The sequence below is a fragment of the Opisthocomus hoazin genome, chromosome 3 (assembly GCF_030867145.1).
Source record: "Opisthocomus hoazin isolate bOpiHoa1 chromosome 3, bOpiHoa1.hap1, whole genome shotgun sequence".
In the NCBI taxonomy this organism is placed as follows: Eukaryota; Metazoa; Chordata; class Aves; order Opisthocomiformes; family Opisthocomidae; genus Opisthocomus; species Opisthocomus hoazin.
This window is the reverse complement of record NC_134416.1, coordinates 69795447-69814995: the sequence shown is the minus strand read 5'-3', so window position 1 is coordinate 69814995 and position 19549 is coordinate 69795447. Positions and strand designations below refer to the sequence as shown.

Below are 19549 nucleotides of genomic sequence, written 5' to 3'. Positions count from 1 at the left end.
GCAGGATGGCATATTGCCCATTCACAGCATTCTCACTGTGCTAAATATCTCACAAAACGTTTGCATACATTCTTGAATTGACTGGGATCTTGGATCCTAATGCGTATTTTTAAAGAACAGCATAAGGTTTTGGCATCTTAAAAAAATTAGTTTTCTTGAAATTTCATTTCAAAACCTTTTTCTCAGTTCAGTCCTCAACACGTAGAAACTCTCATAACAAGATGGATTCTATTGCATGTGAATGGCTGCAAAATTGTTTTGAATCTTACACAATCATGAGACATTTAATAAAGACTTTTATTAACAACACAAATATATTTCCTCAGTGATGTCAATTTTGTACGGTATACTTCAATGAAAAGCTTCTGTGAAGCAATAAACTCGTTACTCTGTTTTGTGAAAGCCTACTCATTTGAACCAGCTGAGATATTCTAAATACTTAAAACATTTCTTCTATCTACTCTTTCCTAATCAGTACTATTTTCCACTCCCAACAAATTATTCAAACATTTAACTTATACTGAAGCTGGGTATCTGTAAGTCACTTTCTCAAGAAAGTCCCATGGTCTTCTCAGCACTTCCACCTTGCAGTATGTTCAAAGCGTTCTTCTGTTCTTGTCCCACATTTGCTTGTACTGAATAATATTCCTTTCCTTATCTTCTCTAGGCAAGGCTTAACCAACCAATCAACCAGTCTTTGGCTACACCCGTCATGCACTAGTTGCAGCCCTGTAGTCTTGTCCGAGTTACCTCCGAATTAGCCAACATGGGTACAGCTTAGTGATGTTGCCGTGAGATTCAGAGCAGACTGAAAACCCATCATGGAAGCTGAGTAGGTATTTGAGTGGAGTTTTTTGCAAGTTTATATACTAGACAGCTTAAAGCTGCAAAGAATTCTGTGGCAAGATACTCTTCTTTACCTACCTCCAAGTTCAGCCTTCCTGATATAATACCTCAACATTGTATCTCTGAGAGACTCTTAATTCTTTCACCAGGCTTTCCCAAAGAAACAAACGCTTTCTCTATCTTATTTACAGTTTCTTAAATTTGTCATTTTCCTCGTATAATGATGGATTTTAGTTAAACTCTCTCCTGTTTCATGCTACTTAAAATCTTCAGATTCAACTTTCTTAGAATCCAATTTTCTTGGCCAGATAAATTCAGCAAACCAAATGCAACACTTAGCTAAGTTTCAGCATCTCATAGTAAAATTACCCTCAATTAGTTCCTTTCTGGAAGCACACATTTTTGATAGCATCTATTGTAAGTGGAGAAACTAGTGGCTGGGATTCAGCTGAACAACTCAAACCTTCTACTTGCTGACAAAAATAATTTCCTTTACTGTGTACACCATGAGAAAAAAATTCTGCTTAAGTAAAGACTGTATAATTTCCTTTTTTACTTTGCCCACCATGTTGCATGTTTTCTCTGCTGAATTTGAGCTCTCATATCTGCCATGACAGGAAAAGTATCTATCTGCTAACTTTCTGGAGTGCTTCCAACAGCAAAATATATTTATCTTCTCAGGCTCCTCAATGGAGCCCTCCATTGGGCTTTTATGCAAAACCAACAGCTTTATGCTGAAAACTAAAAATACTGCAGATGGTCATTTCAGAGGTCTACACATTCAAATAACAGCTATGGGACCATCCCACTTTCACAAGGGCAGGAAAAGCCTGTTGCGAAGGGGAACAAGGAAAGTTTGCAAAACATTAGCACAATTACTACATATTACTTACCTGTGGTCAAGGTGGCTGAAGTCTTGCAAATTTAACTCTCTGGTATCTTGTGTCAGATAAATTGTATCGACATCCTATTAAAAATACACAACCAAATACATCTTTACAGAACTGTTCTTTTTTTCCAAGTACTATGATTTACTGGCTCTTTCATCATTTGTACAGTTAGCTGAAAAGAGCTCCAGAAAAAGACATGTACTTACCCACTGTACTTCTTCTCTATAGGGAAATCCAAGCCAATCACAAACACAGGCATACATCTGTGAAAATCCTCCTAAAAAACCCCAAGAGAGTATTTAATAATAAACAAAGCAAACAAACAAACATCTGAAAGATATTTTAATACTTTAAGATCCAGTCTTTCAAAACACACTCTCTTTTTCTCTCAGAAGGGTGTCCATTGTGCTGCTGAAAGAAACTGAGATTGTCCTATCTTTGCACGGCAGGTTGCAAGCAAGCTTAAAATAGTGCCTTCATCTACCAATCAGAAGACTGCTCCATACTAATTATACCTTTAAACTAATTACACCTTTACAAACTTCTGCCAGAAATAGAATTAAACTTCCTGACACTGCAGTTCCAGCCTTTTTATATTTGAGCCTTTAAATTCATTCTCACCACAAGGTCCAAGTTCTGCCACTGTCTGACTGTCCCACAGGGCCTGAAGATTAGCCAGTCTTTCTGAAGGCTCCATAGTTACTTTTTTCAGAATCCTCCTAGATGCAAAAGAAGGGGGGGGGGGGGGGGGGAGAAAAATCATTCATTACGTTGAAAGTATGTTTAAATTCATAAATCTTCCTTATTTCAAGTACACTTTTAAATGATTGTATAGGAATAATTACCATCTTTAATACAACTCACTTCTCTGCCTAAAAGTCACACACATTGTGATGCCGCTCAGCAGGAGTAACATTTATTTGTCTTTTCTTTCTTTTTAATGATTAACCCTGTGACTACTGGAGCAACTGAGCCTTTTTCTCCAACAGAACCACTCAAACTAAGGAGACTTGTAGCTGTCATCAAACACAAGGATGCCAAACATAGGGGAGAGATGTGGTATACTGGTTACCCTGAAACCACTGCTGTTTATACAGTGATTTTATGCTATAAAAGCTCTATGGTGCAAAGAGCCACAGAGCATGCTGAGTAACATGGGGCCTCTAGGCTGCACTCTAGATACCCAGCTCGAATCTTTGTAATTTGGTAGTGCTCTTGCTCCCCTAGACAGAAACACAATCCCTTCCTTCTTTTAAGAAATTAAATGATCTGTTCTTCTGAATGACAGGGCTGCCTCATAAACTGCAGAACTCCATAAAATGGGGTGGGGGGGATAACTGATAAAAGATATTAATAGCAGAAACCTTTTCCCCCCTTCTTGCCTGTTCTGGTCTTACATCATCTGCACAACTCCAATGTCTTCATTTTGGAAAGCTGTGCCACCTGAGAGGAGGGCAAGAAATTGGATTTCTTTTCTGGGAAGCAAGCACTCCATACAGCTACCCAAAATGGTCCAGTAACATTCTCAAGAAAGCCCAGATAAAACATATATAGAGCTCAAGGACTTCACAGACACCCAGACAAATACACACAGCCCTGCAGTCCTCTTCACCCTATTCTGTTTGCCTGCATTTCTCACATCATTGCTGAGGTTTTATGGCAAACCTGCTCACAAATATTCACTTGTACGCATGCTTTTTGAAGGAAGAGCTCGATCTCCATTCAGGCAGTTAATAATACTGCCACAAAGAAAAACTGGAAGTAAAAAAAAAAAAAAAAAAAGGAATGGCTAGATGGAGTTTATGAACTTGATTTCCTACTCCACCTACAGGAAAGGTGAATAATAAAGACGTGCACCCAAAATAAAACATGTAAATTCAGCCTGACCATTCACATCTAATGTCTGTTACCAAAGTTCACTTATAAAAATCAACATGTCTGGGCAGACTCTTTTGCACAGTCCATTTTCTCTAATCTTGCTGAAAACCAGGAGCTGAAGAGAGTAATAGTAAAGCTGCATGACCTGCTAGAGAGTCATGAAGATGAGGCAAGGACAGAGAAATAAAGAAAATAAAACTAAGAAAAATTACTGACAATTGCTGCAAGATGATAAAATTCAGAGGCACACATACAAGAACAAAGTCAAGAGCAATGCATAAAGGAAAGCAAAAAAGCTAGAGAAGGAGATGGATGATCCAAGGAGCCAGTGACGCCACAGAAAGTATATAACGACTGCCCAGGGCTCAGTTTTGAAGAACAAGGCTCCCAATCATGTGCATCTTTTCACAAACACTGGAAGTAAACAGAACTTTTCCCTCCTCTTCCAAACCAGATTCTACTTCTGGGGGAAAAAAAAAAAAAAACAAAAAAACAAACAAAAAAACCCAAAAAACAACCCAAAATGACCAAATTACAACAAAAAGCCAGAACTCAAGCTATACCTGAGGCTGGAGAGGCAATAAGGTAAAACGAAAACTTCAGACTCCAAATACCTACATTGCCCCTTCAAAACAAAGGCTCTTGTGACCCTTCAGAGCAGGCACAGCCTACCTACACTCTGCATTGCCTCCTGGTTCTGCCATGGACGTGGACAGAGGTTCAGTGCTTCCCTCCAGGTGCTTCTCACATCCTCAGTGCATTTCTGAGGTTAGCATGGGGAGAGCAGCAGACAAGAAGTCGCGGCTTGTCAGCCTTTCCCCACAATCTGTTCTTGCTAGAGGTGCCCAAAAAGACACTTACACTGGTGAGAGTCCAGGGAATATCTTCCTGAGGCAGGTCCCGATGTGCGCCAGCACTTCATTCACATCCTCCGAGGACGCCATCTTCATGGAGATGCTGCATTTCTCAGTTTCCATAATCAACTACAAATAAGAGGGCACGAGGTCAAGAACTGGGTATTGTGTAATTTGTTTCCTTTTAAAAAGGAGAGTATTTTGAATGCCAGCTGAATACTTTTTTCAGTAGGAATCTGTTATTATTTAAGACACGACATGACAATGCTCCAGGTAAAGTTTCTGAAAGTTGTTCTTGAAGGTATGAGACCTTTGTACTCAAACTTTGCTTTTCCTAACAGTGCCCTGCTTCCCACGGGAATAAAAGTTTCAAAACATCTTGACCTCAGCTGACATTCTGAAAACCAAGAACTTTTCACAGCATTTTCCTCTTTTGAAACACGTCCCAGAACACCAGGAGAAGCAAGCACAGCCTGACAGGAAACTATTGAACAAGCCGGGCCTGCTTCCTCCAGCAAAAAGTAAAAGTCTTTAATGGCTGTGATCCTCTGGAAAAACTCTAATGCTTTGATCCATGCTGTTTAAGACGACGTTACGGTAATATATTGTCTCGGTTCAGATGGAGCCGTAACTCAGCTAACATGACTGTCCCACTGCCTCAGAGATGCGTGCTTCAGCGAGGGGGGGAAAATAAAGCCTTTGCAACCCATCTCTGTTATGTATTGAGTGTTCAGAATCCAAACAGATTACTGAATGACTGACAATCAGGTCTGCTGCTGCTTTCAGCTGCATCACAGGAAGCAAAGCAATGTTTCTGTCTTCTGCAATGTGTTTACCACGGCCCAAGCCATAAACTCTTATACATGAGGGGCTGTGCATAGACAGTAAGAAGCTAACAACAGGAATAAATAAGAAGTACAGATAGACAATACGAGAGGGGACGCTACATCATATGCTACAGAAGACTGTTTTTTATTGAAACTGCTTCTTGGGACTCTTTGGGTGCCAGTTCATGTCTAGGGTCATCAGCAAGATAACCCTTGAAGAGGCTGCATTATCCCAAAAGTACACCGAGAATCTTTACACCTTTTCCCACCATTTCACAGAATCAGAGAATCACAGAATAGTAGGGGTTGGAAGGGACCTCTGTGGGTCATCTAGTCCAACCCTCCTGCCGAAGCAGGGTCACCTACAGCAGGCTGCACAGGACCTTGTCCAGGCGGGTCTTGAATATCTCCAGAGAAGGAGACTCCACAACCTCCCTGGGCAGCCTGTTCCAGTGCTCCGTCACCCTCAGAGGGAAGAAGTTCTTCCTCATGTTCAGACGGAACTTCCTGTGCCTCAGTTTGTGCCCATTGCCCCTTGTCCTGTCGCTGGGCACCACTGAAAAGAGCTTGGCCCCATCCTCCTGACACCCACCCTTCAGATATTTATAAGCATTTATAAGGTCCCCTCGCAGCCTTCTCTTCTTCAGGCTGAACAAGCCCAGCTCCCTCAGCCTCTCCTCGTAGGGGAGATGTTCCAGTCCCCTCATCATCCTTGTAGCCCTCCGCTGGACTCTCTCCAGTAGCTGTTCATCTTTCTTGAACTGGGGAGCCCAGAACTGGACACAGTACTCCAGATGAGGCCTCACCAGGGCAGTGTAGAGGGGAAGGAGAACCTCCCTCGTCCTGCTGGCCACACTCTTCTTGATGCACCCCAGGATCCCATTGGCTTTCTTGGCAGCCAGGGCACACTGCTGGCTCATGGTTAACCTGTCGTCCACCAGCACACCCAGGTCCCTCTCCGCAGAGTTGCTCTCCAGCAGGTCTATCCCAAGCCTGTACTGGTGCATGGGGTTGTTCCTCCCCAGGTGCAGGACTCTGCATTTGCCTTTGTTGAACCTCATCAGGTTCCTCTCTGCCCAGCTTTCCAACCTATCCAGGTGATGCTGAATGGCAGCACAGCCTTCTGGTGTATCTACCACACCTCCCAGTTTGGTGTCATCAGCAAACTTGCTGAGGGTACACTCTAACTCTTCATCCAGGTCGTTGATGAAGAAGTTAAACAAGACTGGGCCCAGTACTGACCCCTAGAGGACACCACTTGTTACCAGCCTCCAACTAGACTCAGCGCCGCTGATGACAACCCTCTGAGTTCTGCCATTCAGCCAGTTCTCTATCGACTTCACCAACCACTCATCCAGCCCACACTTCCTCAGCTTCCCTAGGAGGATATCATGGGAGACTGTGTCGAAAGCCTTGCTGAAGTCCAGGTAGACAACATCCACGGCTCTCCCTTCGTCTACCCAGCCAGTCATGTCATTGTAGAAAGCTATTAGATTGGTCAGGCATGATTTCCCCTTGGTGAATCCATGCTGACTACTCCTGATAACCTTCTTTTCTTCCACTTGCAATTTCACTTGCAATTTCATCTCCTTTCTAAACCTGTTGCTGTCACTTGCTGAAGATGAATGAGTGGGCAAGTTAGTACTGGTTTTCATCATCACCAATATTAACACAACATTTCCCTGTATTACTCTGTCCATTTGTTCCCTCATCTTACAGTGGGAAGCTCTTCACGGCTTTCTGCGAGATGCTTAGCATAAGACTACATCCTTCAGGTATCACAGATACAACATGCTGTTTGCTGCAAAACAGCATCAATACCATTTGCCCTGCAAGCAATAATCTAGAATTCTGCCTGCTTTCGGCTATAAGCCTTACACATTGAAAACACAAATGAATGCAAACATGCAAAATCTTAAATAATATTTTAAGAAAATAGCATGCTAAGTGGGGCTGCTGAAAATACCTTGTAAATCCTGCTACAACAATGATTGCCTATGCCTCTAGGAACAATTAGCATTAGCTATCATGGCATTTTAGTACCTTAAATAAATACAGCCACAAAGACACACACAGAATTTACTAAATGTCTCCCCATTAAAATAGTAAGCATCTGGACAATTTTTTTTCTCCTTTAAGGAAAGCTTCAAAAGTAAGGTTAAAAAGATGACATGTTAAACACAATACGAGCTTTTCAGAGTTCAAATAAAGTGTCAGATGCTTCTATATTTAAAAAGCTCTTTAAAAGCCAAACACACATGAAACATAAAGACTCTGATACAATTGAACTGTCAAATCTTGTCAACACATTCATCTTATGAATGAGAAACGTACAAAAGGTAGTGTTCTTTTCAGCACCTTCTCTTTGACATTCACATTTTTGGGCACATAACTTGCTGTCAAGTATATTTTGTATTGTATACAGTAAAGGTACGAAGAACAGCTGGAAGCAAACCATTTCTGCCGGCAGTGTAAGCAGTAGCTTTTGGTTTCCCCGTAAAGGTATACACCACAGAAGCCATTCAAGCTTGCAATGGTGATGATTATATATCAGCCACCATTGTTTTATCATCTCTGAGAAAAATATTCACGTATGAGACAAATGAAACCATACTCAACAAGGAAACAAAAAATGTATTTCTTATCGTCATCCCACATGCACAACACATCCTAAAATTGACTCTTTAAATTCTTATTGTTATTGTTGAGACTTTAAAGCATCACGAATGTAAGAATGCAAACATACAGTGTGCTCACAAGATGGGGACACCTGCATGTTAGAGCATTACCTCCTTGACTGGAACAGATTCAGCAATGAGTAAACAAGTATCTTTTATCTAGAATACACTCACCTGGCCCGGTTTATTGGAAGTTACTCCTTGGATTTCCAAGTAGCTGAAAGTTAGTTCTAACTGTAGTTGAAAAAGAAAATGCCACATTAGTGCAAACATCATCTTCTTTTACAGAGCACTGACGCTTTTCAATGAGGTTAAGAAAGCCTTGAGCAAGGCTACTGTTATTTTACATCAGTTTCTGTAATTGACGCTAAATATTTGTTAACATCTTATCTGATCACATTTTACACTAAAAGAACACTTACATTTGCTTGTTACCGGTTCAAATGGTTATTAGAGGTTATAAGAATTGGACCTTTTGCTGCAAGCTATAAGCACATAAACTTATAATAAAATTTATGACAGAATTTTACTATAAAAAGCACCATTTATATAATATCCTACTGATGTGCCCTTTTGCAACTGAATAATCACTAATTACAATACTCACAGCATCACGTATTACTCTTTCATTAGTTACACTGATCACAGATGTGAAAAATTTTACTGCACAGAAGCTGAAGGGACACGCACATGCAATTTTTTATATAAACATATATAAATAAAAAACCATAGATTCAGATATAGATACATAAATGCTCAAGACTGCTTTAACATGTCTAGAAATATGAGGGAATAACACACTAGCTTTGACTGAGCGGGTTATCTCGACGACAGTCAGGATAGACAGGGAAGAAGGGTGAACATACTGAATCCAAATGGAAGCTTAGCAGAATGCAGGAAAGTCCTCTACTGCAAGGGCAAATCTAGGACTACAGGGAGTGCTAAGATCTGAATTCAAAACTACATAGACAAACCTCTTGACAGCTGAGATACACAGAAAGAAACAAACATTTGGACTGAGTCGTAACTACAGGGCAAGACATTAGCATGGTCACTTCTTTTTATTTATCATTAAAACTATTGTAACTGAGCAGTCTGAATTGCACAAAGTTTCCTGTACTTCGTCTTACCCTACATTCACAGTCAGGGTGCTCCCGGGCTAACTGGCAAACACCATATTATTCTATTTCTGTATTTCTGGTAATCTTTTTAAAAGATGACCCTGAACGAGTCTTGGGGTGCTCAGAACCCAGATGCAGCTCTCAAGAGTCCCTATCTGCGAAGGCTGCAACAGCACAGAAGCTGGGAATGTACCAGTTATCAACCTTAAGAACCAGCTAAAAGTTTTCCAAAGAGCAGCAAGATAGCAGGGAGAGCTCCTACATTCCAAGGTCTCACTGTCAAATCTATAAGTAGTCATGAACAGTGTTAGTGCAGGATGAAGCTGCCCCAAAAATTCCAGTTAGCTAGTTATGATTTAGAATACACTGACATTTAGGGGGGGTTAATGATGTAGCAGACCTTTTTTAAGCACTTAGCTACATTATCCACTCACAGGCGCAGAGACTGAAGATGTTATTACTGTCTGTTTGTTCCTTGTTGCCTATTTTCTGAATCCTTTTCCCTTCAGTTGCCTTCGTGATTTGACAGCATCACGAGATACAAGCACCCCTCAGCCATTTCTGTGCAAAGCCCACCTTCCACCAAAGACCTAACTTAGTAACCAAACTTTACTCAGAATTTTTTGAGGAGTCTTCAGATGCTTTTCTTTGCTTATTCTGCTGCGTGGGCAGCATCCTACAGGCAACAGGCAGTTTCAGACTCTAGGCGTGCCATCGCAGCTGCTTAAGAAGCGAATGTGCAGGGGGAACCAAGGCGGGAGAGGCAAAACCAGCACAAGCATCCTCCCAGCGCCCACACTGATGCCTTGCATTTCTCCAAGGGTAAGGCATTCAATTCTTTTCAGGCCTCTTCAGTCCCTTATTTCTAAGCTAAGACTGTCAATCTTTCATGATGACAGGACATGGCCTGTGCAGTCCATTCAGGCCAGAAATACAAAAAAAAAAAAAAAAAAAAAATCCATAGCAGCTCCTACAGAATTTTCTGTTCTTGAGAAAAGTTTACACAGATCCAGACTCCAGAACTCAATCTGCAAAAATCCTCTTGACTAGAATTAACAAACACCAAGAGATGTGATAACTTCTCTATAGTTCATCTTTGGTTCATTTTTCTACTGAAACACACGGATTTACAGTCCTTGCTTTGCAGCAAAAAATACAGAACACATTCTAAACACCATCTACCTCAAACCATGCAGTAATTTTTACAAGGTTTTAAAAAGCGTAATCTCATTTATTACGTCAAATTATATTGTTTAATAACCCTCTTAAACAGCTATGAGTGCCTCTCATTTAGGGACCCTTCATTTACCAAGACAGCTAATTTCACAGTTTCCAATTTTTTCCAATCAGAACTTAACGAAGGCTGGCACTAGAAATATGTTCACAAACCTGAATTACACTCCTACAAATATTTCATACACTTACCTGTGGGTGTGATGACACACCCAACATTTACTCATGTTGCAACTACATTTTACATAGACTGCAGCAAGAATTAGTAGGCTTATTTAAGTACTGCACTTCCTTTCCTATCAATTCATCTAGATAAGTGGAAATGAACTGACTGGACCTGAGTGTAAAGTTAGGAGGTGGCCATTGTAATATCCTTGCTCTAAGGATAATCACGTGAGTTGGTATTATAGTTAATCAACATTTCTTCCTTTTGATCCTTGTTTAGTAGATACACCTCAACAGCATCGTTTAAGGAAAAGTAAAGCTTGGAATCAGATGTACCAATAACAGTCACTCAGAACCGGCCGTCCCTCAGCACACTTAATTTTGTGAGATGTCCTCAGAGGAATAAAGTGTCTTTGCTGCATGTTCTCAGCTGTCTTGCTATGATTTACTGCATGTCAGTTATATGGAAGTTCTTGGGCTCAGAAAGCTTCTGAGCAGCTTCTGAAAATGTTACAGACTTCAGAAAATTCAGTAAGTTTCACAACCCTGCTAGAAAGGAAATGCATTTTCAACCATCCTAATAATCGTTCAGATATACAAAGCTTAATTTTTACATAAATCATGAGCACAGTTTCTCCTGATCATCTTTCTTCTATCCTCACTCCAGTCACACTTCCGTTAGTACAGCATACATATTCTAGATTTCCATGAAAAGAGAAACAAGTTTTTCAACTATGTAAATCCATTTAATCAAAGGATTTTTGAGAAGTGTATGTAACGTTAAACTAGAAGTACAGCTATTACTTAGTACTCCAAGCCCTAGCCTTCAAGAGCTTTCTGATGAATTACAACAGCTTTGCTATTATTTAACAAGATCACCACCACCACCTGTCCATCATACCACCATTGCACTGATGTCTGAGCTGTTCATCAACTGACTCTCTGTTTCCATGCAACCAGTCACCCAGCCCTGTCTTAAAAAACCCTGGCTGAAAACTGCAGTGATCAAAAGCCAACAGACAACCAACCAGAGACATCGGTGCTGCAGGGACAGGGTGATCAACTGAGGGAAATAAATTTCAGCAGAAATTCAAGCTGGAGACATCCTACCTGTCTGTCAGCATCTTCAAATTACAGGCAAGGACAGCCACATTTACCAGTGACCATAACTGAAAATCTGGTACCAGTCATGCCATTTATTGATCCTGTTTTTTATATACACACACATACTTGTGTAAAACACAACAAAATAGAACACATGCCAAATTCCCATTCACTGATTCCAAGCTGGACAAAAGATGTTCTTCCACATCAGTCATTTTCATTCATGTGGAAATTATCTTTCTCTGCTACAGCAATCATTACGATTTGTCACAGGAACAGAAACCCTACTTCACTGGCATTAGCAAGGCAGGTTGGCAAGATGCTTTTCAAAATGAACCACAGAAATCATCAGAAAACAGCAGAATTCAATAAACCTCAACATAATTTCTGTCTCCAAATGAAATACACTCCTATGTGACACTACAAACACTAGAGAGAATAATGCCATCAGTTTGTTTGGACATAAACTGTCCCACTACATAGGTCATCAGGCTCATCTCAGTTCTTCCAGCTGGTGTTTCCAACATAATTCTTCACACACTTGCATTTCTAGAAGTTATATATACTGTTTCAGAGGAATTTTAAACTGACATCCATTTAAGACAGACATTTAGGACAGATGCTAACAGAAGCATTCCTCTAACTCAACACCATGCATTATATCATTCCTCAACTATACTTTTTTTTTTTAAAACAGATGCACAAGTATAAAATACACTAAGTTTATGCAACTTAGTTTATGCAACTTACATTTGTATCTAAAAGTCCAGAATATTTATAGAAACACAGTGGCTTTACCTTGGTGGGAATCCGAGACGTTAAAAGAAATGCCCGACATGATGCCAACACCTATTGAAAGAAAAGAAAAGAATTTGTAAGAAAGATTAAATTTATCAGGAATATTATTAAAGATTCTTTTACAGGAAAATCCTGAAACCAGAGGGAAGAAGCCTCTAGTAGACTGGCTGTTGATTCCCTCTGCTGTCATACACTGAAGGAATCAAAACTGGGCTCAGATCCAGTAGAGCACAGTGAAGAGACTGCTGCAATCTGATCAGCTATAAGCTAGTTAGTACAGCATCGAACCAAAGAAATTTATTCAATCAATCTCTCAAGAACATCTAATAGCAATCTCGGTAACATTTTAGGAAGAAGCAAGAATAAGAAGTCCTACCAGGAACACACAATGCACTTACATGTAACAAGACTGTGCAAGATAAACTTGACATTATTAGTAATCTAAGGGACCATAAGCAAACATTTTCTTTCAGACACACTCGGTGCATTTCTAGCGTAACAATGCAAAGATTTCTCATTGACACCATCTGCATTTCTTCTCCAGCAAGGACAATGGAAAAACGCAATTAGACTAGTGAGACCAGTGATTCTGGGGAGAAAACACAACGAAACGACTATTTCTGAAGTTACTGCCAGTCAAAATGTAATGACTTCTAAAAGTACCACTCCAATCTCCAGTAGCACATCCCACTCACAGATTGGATGACTTGCTTTGCAAAACTAGAGCATTGCTTTTTGATTTACCTGCCTATGGAATTAGCTACTGCTGGCTCCGTATTTTTCCAGAAAAAACAACTGAAACAATTCCAACATCTGGATCAACGTCCTGCAGCACATTCAGAGCTTTTCACACAGCTGGAACCTCCTCAGCCCAGCTCTGCTTGGTAGGTAACGATCTCCAGGTGAGCAGGTTGACACAAAACACCTTCCTCTCTCCGAGGCAGAACCAGCCTGAGAAGACAACCCCGCGCGCCCGCTCTGAGCGCAGTTCAAACACTTCGCAGACTGGATTTCAGCTTTGCTATCTCGGCCAAACCACATCTCACTAAAAGCTAACCGCACACATGCTGTACTAGTGCTGGATATTAGCAGACTGTTTCAGCCTTGGTGTGACCAGATCCAGTGCTCTGGCCATCACGGAGGTAGAGTCAAATCATCGTGGAATAGTAACCATTGCCTCCTGGGAGGCTCACCCCTCCCCTGACGGCCCGTTACGCCGGCTGGACCCCCGTTACGCCGGCTGGCCCCCCGTTGCTGCCGCTTGGCTGGCGTGACCAGGCCCGGTCAGCCAGACCCGCCTCAAACCGTCTCTGCCGCTCTCCTCCTGCCGTGCCTACCACAAGCGCACCTTCAACAGCCCGGCATGCAGAGGAAGGGAAGGGTCAGCCGAGGGGTTCTACCTCGTACGAGGCTCCCGAAGTGATCTTGACAAAGCCAAAGCTGAAGTACCCACTTCGCTTAAGCAGATGCATTTACGTGCAAAGGAGAGGACTGCTGTAAGGTGATACTCCCCACTCAGCTGGTAAAGAAATGAATCTTGAGCAATCAGACGGTGCAAAAAAGCCTGACCCCTCTAATCCAATAACACTGAGGTTTCTACAGTTCTCATAGTTGAGACTGTCACAAACAGATAAGAGATTTTTTTACACAAAGTCAGCTGAAGACAAGGTCAATTATTACTGAAAAATGAATACCCATCTTCACAACAGCAGGACTAGATTTTTTTTTTTTTTGACAATGGCAGAATTGTCCAAGAGGAGGCTTCGAATTTATCACGATTTTAGTTGTCAAAATCCATGAGTATGCATCATGAACTTTGACAGGATCAACTTTAGTTTACTGCTTTCTGATTTTTTTCCCCCAATCTTTTCAAAATTTTATGCTACATCTGCATTTTAACATCACCATTTTTGTTCATGTGTAGCAACACAGTAGCCTCTACTCCAAATCAACTTAAGACTCGTCGGATAAGCTGCAAAACACGAACAGTTTTCAGTGACCTCCTTCTCCTCGATAAGGCTGCAATGCATAAACAAATAATGGCGATTAAGCTACCGGCTCACCCATGTCTCTGTCAATACAATTCTGCATGGTTGTTAGCACTTGCAAGGGTAACAGAACATATACTACAGGCTACTTAAAACAATCTATCACTCTCTGCCTTCCCTTGCGAAACACAATGCTGGCGCCAAGGGCAAGAGGCACCGGAGGTGTTACCACACTGACGGTTCAAGCCCCCTTTTAAGCATGGAGCTATTTTTGCGAAGGAAGTCCCAGGTCTCTGTTACATTCCTCTGACATCAATAACGAGTCTGCACTTAATTGCACAATTGTCTAGGGCTTTCAGAAATATCCAGGAGTGCTGGCTTTTATGAATAGGCTGATTCTAGGTTTCTTGGAGTGTTTAATATCTTCATACAAAGAAACTACAAAGCAAAAGCAGCCACCCGTCTTTCTCCAGCAGTTCTCAAGCATCTTACGGAGAAGATTCTGCCACCGTTATGATTATTTTGCACCCAGGGAACCCTGAGTACAGGAGAAGGAGTATCATGGTCAAAGCCACCTTGAAAACCAGAGACTCGGAGGAGCAGACCCCTATCCCGGGACAACACTGAACAAAGCACTCCCTCGCTCACGACCCAGCAGGAATGTCAGCTGGGCACAGTGTATAACCTACCTTCTCTTCCACTAAGAAAACGTTCACATGTTCAACTCAACAAGTCACAGTCCCATTCCTTCATAACCATTTTGTTTGGCCACAAGTGGTATTCAATCATTAATAAAGTTAAAAGACCCCATCAAAAGATAAGCACACGCAGGGTAAAGAGAGACTCGGGGGCAGATTCACGCTTTAACACACCTGTAAGCCAAAAGGTTTGCAAGTGATTGATGTGAAGGTAGCGAGCACATCCAGGCGAATTTTACACACAAGGGACATAACCTGACTGCTGCTGCATGGAAGGGACAATAAAGGAGAATTATGTTTACAGTACCTTCAGTCTGTCTTCCTACTCTCCCTTTTTTCAAGCACAAAACAGGATTATCATTTGAATGTTGAATGACTCCTGCTCACACACAGATACCCGAGCTGATGATTTCTTAATGGTTTCATCACTCTAAATTCCATGACACTCTCTACACTGCTCAAAACGTATATGAAACAAGTCAAAATTTAGAAATTAGTTTGGAAATGTTCACCAGAAAACATACCCTGCAAATTATCTATCCAGAGACTCATGGCCTATGAGGTCATGTTCTATTTACCAGAATAAACAATCTGTTTCAGTAAGTAAAATTAATGTGAGCACAGATCCTCATTGAGTATATCAACAAAACATATATACACAGGTGCATTTCATGATTTATTGTCAAATCCTAGCCTTATTACCCATTGTAAGTAAGTTAAATTCACAGAGGTTGCACTGGGTTAACCCAGCCACCCTACATGCAGTCAGTCTTGGGAAGATCATTTCAGCAACACAGCTCTGTGCTAATTGCGTTTATTTTGCCAGACAGACCACATCAACTCAAGTCACCTTCCCTATATTTGAACTGGTTTCAAATTCACAAGCATATGAAAGAAACCTTTTCAAAATCCCTACCCTTTTTGAAAATGCCCAGGAATAAGACTTCTGGAAAACAGTGAGCACACACATCTTTGTGACAAAATAAAACAAAATGAAACCACCCCAGGACTTTACAGGCCCTGGGAAATCGCGTGATTCTTGCTCCACTCACTAGCACAGATGTTTTGAAATTTCCCTCTGCTAAAATCTCAAAATAATGATGGATTAGCCAAATGTTTTTCTCTTGCTGAAAACTGATTGACACAGATATATATAAAAAAAAAGCTTAGTATTTTTTGATCAAGTGTTGCAGTTTTACCTCTTAAAATAGACTTTCTGATCCTTTCCTTCCTCCATAGCTTCTTTTCCTCCTAGCATTTGCCATTTTGTCAGCCTCAGACTGCTTCATTTTCTTCTATTACCATTTATTTGACAAAAGAATCATTTATGACAGGTTTTCTTATTTAGATATCCATCATTTTGAGAATTACTTGAAGTCCAGAAGGCAATCACTTTTCTTTGTATAACTCTTAGTTACACCATACCTATTTTTATCATTATTTGTTACTACTGTTATTCCAAATATCATAATTATTTTTAAAGTTTAAACACTTATTAGTTGCTTTATGATTTCTATCATAAGCTTCCCATTACTACTACCAATTCAATATCTAATGTACACATAATAACGTCAGGCAAAGCAGCAGCACTAACACAGTTTTTGTTTTGTTAAGATACGGATGAATCAATACATATTAGAGCATCCAGTCTGTCTCAGTCCCTAGAGGTTCGGCTGTTCATTTCCTGGGTTGCATGCCTGATGCTGTAAGTGCTCCATCCTGAAGCAACCGGAGTTCGATTAGATAAAAGGCCTCTTTATGCACCGTGTTAGAGGTATCAGAGCTGGTTTCGAGCGAGGTGGTCTCTGCTAAAAGCATTGAGCCTCCCTACAGAAAGAGGCTAGCTGACATCCTGGAGGTCTTCTTGGAGGGTTAAATAGCTCAGGCACAACACAAATACGTATGTTGCTTTCAAAATGGTGGTATCACTTGGCATACGGTGGGTTCCTCTGCAGAACGCTGACACCAGCAGAGCAGCCCAGTTCAGCCCCAACCTGAAGGCTCGCAGCACCACTACCTTCACCCACAGCCCTCTCAGTTGCCTGAGGCTGAATTTGACTCTGGAACATTTGCTGTCAGTTACTTTTAAAGTGTCATCTACGATAAAACCATTGGCAAACCTTATATCACTCCTGTTCCAAATGCCTACTTATTTATCCACCAACAGTAAAGCAGCCTTTTGTAGCTGGGGAAAATCCTTCGGGAAAGGGTTAGTTCAATTCAGTTCTTGGTATTCACACACGAAAACCAGAACTTCTCCATCCCTGAGCTGACCTTAGCCAAGTTGAACACATTCCCAGGCTTTCCTAAGTCGCCAGTGCCTGTGTGGCCAGTCAAAGACCTATGCAAAACACAGCCCAGAGCAAACCCTCATCAGTAACTGAAGCTGTTATTTGCATCATTGGTACGACTCTCTCCTGCACAAGACGGGGACAAGCTCAAGCTCTGCAGCACAAGTAACGATCCTGACGATCCCCACGAAGGACTGCTCTGCTGCATGTTTCGCCATGATATTCCTAAAGTCAATCACAGCTTCCTCCGCAAGGTTCCCTTGCTGGATGCGCCGACAGAGAGTCTGCCTGCCCACCTCTGCCCAGCCACCGGCACGCCGGGCCGAGAGCAAATTTGCACCAGTCCTTAAAAACTCAAGCCTCATTTGTTATGGGCCGCCGTTTTCCATATTTTCTGGATGGCAAAGAATGGTATGGGGAACAGCTTTTAATTGAATGGCTTTTTATAAAATGGCAGGGTCAGATATCAGAACTGCTAGCAATAAAGAGGAGAGGAGAGGAGGGGGAGAGGAGAGGGAACCTTTCAAATTAATTTACTGATCAAGACTAGGGACACCACAAGATGGCACAACGGAGTGCTTCACTCAAATTTCCCTTTCTGTCTAAGTTAGAGAGGACCCTTTTAATAGAAACACTTATTTAGCTACTGGGGAGCTGATCCAACATGCAGAAAAGATTCTCCTTCATAAGTAACAACGAACAAGTCCTCCCTGGAAGATAGTTAACAAAAAGGATCCTCATTTTAAAACTGTCAAAACCTGAAACATGGACATGCCACGAGGACATGTCTAAAACAAAAGGTCAAAATGAAGTGGCAAGGCTTGAAAGAGAAGGTTGGAGTTGATGGCTCCTAATTCTGGACTAAGAGAGGAAACAACACAGCTTGGAGGTTTATCAGCAAATTAAAACAAAATCTCTTGCCGAAACCAAATTTGTTCATTAGCCTCTCCAACAGCTACTACACCTTTAGGCAGTGTCCTAGCCCTGCAAACTGTTTTTTATTTGAATAAAAGCATGAATCAAATTGTGTTTTTTTAATGCCTGCAGCACATACAAACATAAACACTTGCTACAACCCTGTGAGAGGTCAGATTTCAGAAGATGCTGAGATGGGGGTTCACCTTTGGCCAGATACTGCCAATGGCAGCAACAGGAGCCTTGGTCACCCCAACATCCAGCCTCTGTCATCTGAAGTAGCTCGTGATGTGGTCTCCAGTGATGCAGATTGGGACTCCCTTGATTCAGAGATCGTACTCACACTCAACAATTTTGCATCATAACCTGTCTTTTCCATTAACCACAGAGCTGCTTGTGGTGGGGCAGGCATCTGTTACATATGTACACAAGGCTCCCTTGTTCTTCCAACAGGACACTCACGGAACCAATTTTCATGCTGTTGTGAAAGATGTCCAACACGGAGCACTTAAGCCGAGGCAACCCCCAGCAGACCGCAAAACTTTCTCGCTGTTCCTCTCACCATGACACAATTCCCAACAGCAAAAAAAACCTAGTGCTGTAAAGCACTAAACACCAGAACACCTAACTACCGTGCGATTTAAGCCTGCTCTGAGCCATAAAAATAGGAAACAGAGAGCAGCAGCAATTCACCAACATCAAGTCCCCTTCATGGCTCTGGACCTTGCCAGGGTAGAGGAAGGGAGTGAGAAGGATGCAGGCTGAACCACACACGTTCAGTTGTAAGTCATCAGTGAGGCATATAATCCCAAAGGAGTTTTTCCTTCTCTGCATTACACATAACTAGGTCACTAGCACATTAGTGCTAATACACCCTTAGTTCAGATTTTTTCCCACTTCCTCTCTCCTCTGTATACAGCCATCCTGCAGATTCACTGCCCTGATTCAGGTTACGAAGCACCACACCAGGATACCTTCCCCAGGTACCAGCCTTTTGCAGTATTCTAGCCCTCGATACTCAGCTAAGTAATAGGTTGAAAACATTCAGTTCACTTGTAATTTGAAAGGCCCTGGGCTCCAGGATCTTCTGTGGAACAATTTTTTACGCTCTCACATTGCTTCTCTCCATTATAAAAAGAGCGTACAGGCAGCCCTTAGCAAAACCTTCCCACTACCTATCCCCGGTGTTAATAGTAAGAAACATCTGTACACCTTCCCTCTTCCAGGGTTTACAGACAGCAGGTAAGACTGGAAGCATTTTGG

The 19549-nt window shown here is 41.6% G+C and overlaps 1 protein-coding gene across 4 annotated transcripts in view; it reads right to left on the bottom strand.

The window, feature by feature from the left end:
• The window catches only part of CARMIL1 (capping protein regulator and myosin 1 linker 1), a 200105-nt gene that overhangs the window by 104680 nt on the left and 75876 nt on the right, over nucleotides 1-19549 (bottom strand). For all 4 annotated transcript variants that reach the window (XM_075416603.1, XM_075416605.1, XM_075416604.1 and 1 more), the window contains exons 3-8: nucleotides 12395-12445; nucleotides 8148-8207; nucleotides 4476-4597; nucleotides 2358-2455; nucleotides 1943-2013; nucleotides 1740-1813 (exon numbers count right to left, since the gene is read on the bottom strand). In XM_075416603.1, coding sequence (XP_075272718.1) covers nucleotides 1740-1813; nucleotides 1943-2013; nucleotides 2358-2455; nucleotides 4476-4597; nucleotides 8148-8207; nucleotides 12395-12445 — 476 coding nt within the window. The remainder of the gene's footprint in view (nucleotides 1-1739; nucleotides 1814-1942; nucleotides 2014-2357; nucleotides 2456-4475; nucleotides 4598-8147; nucleotides 8208-12394; nucleotides 12446-19549) is intronic.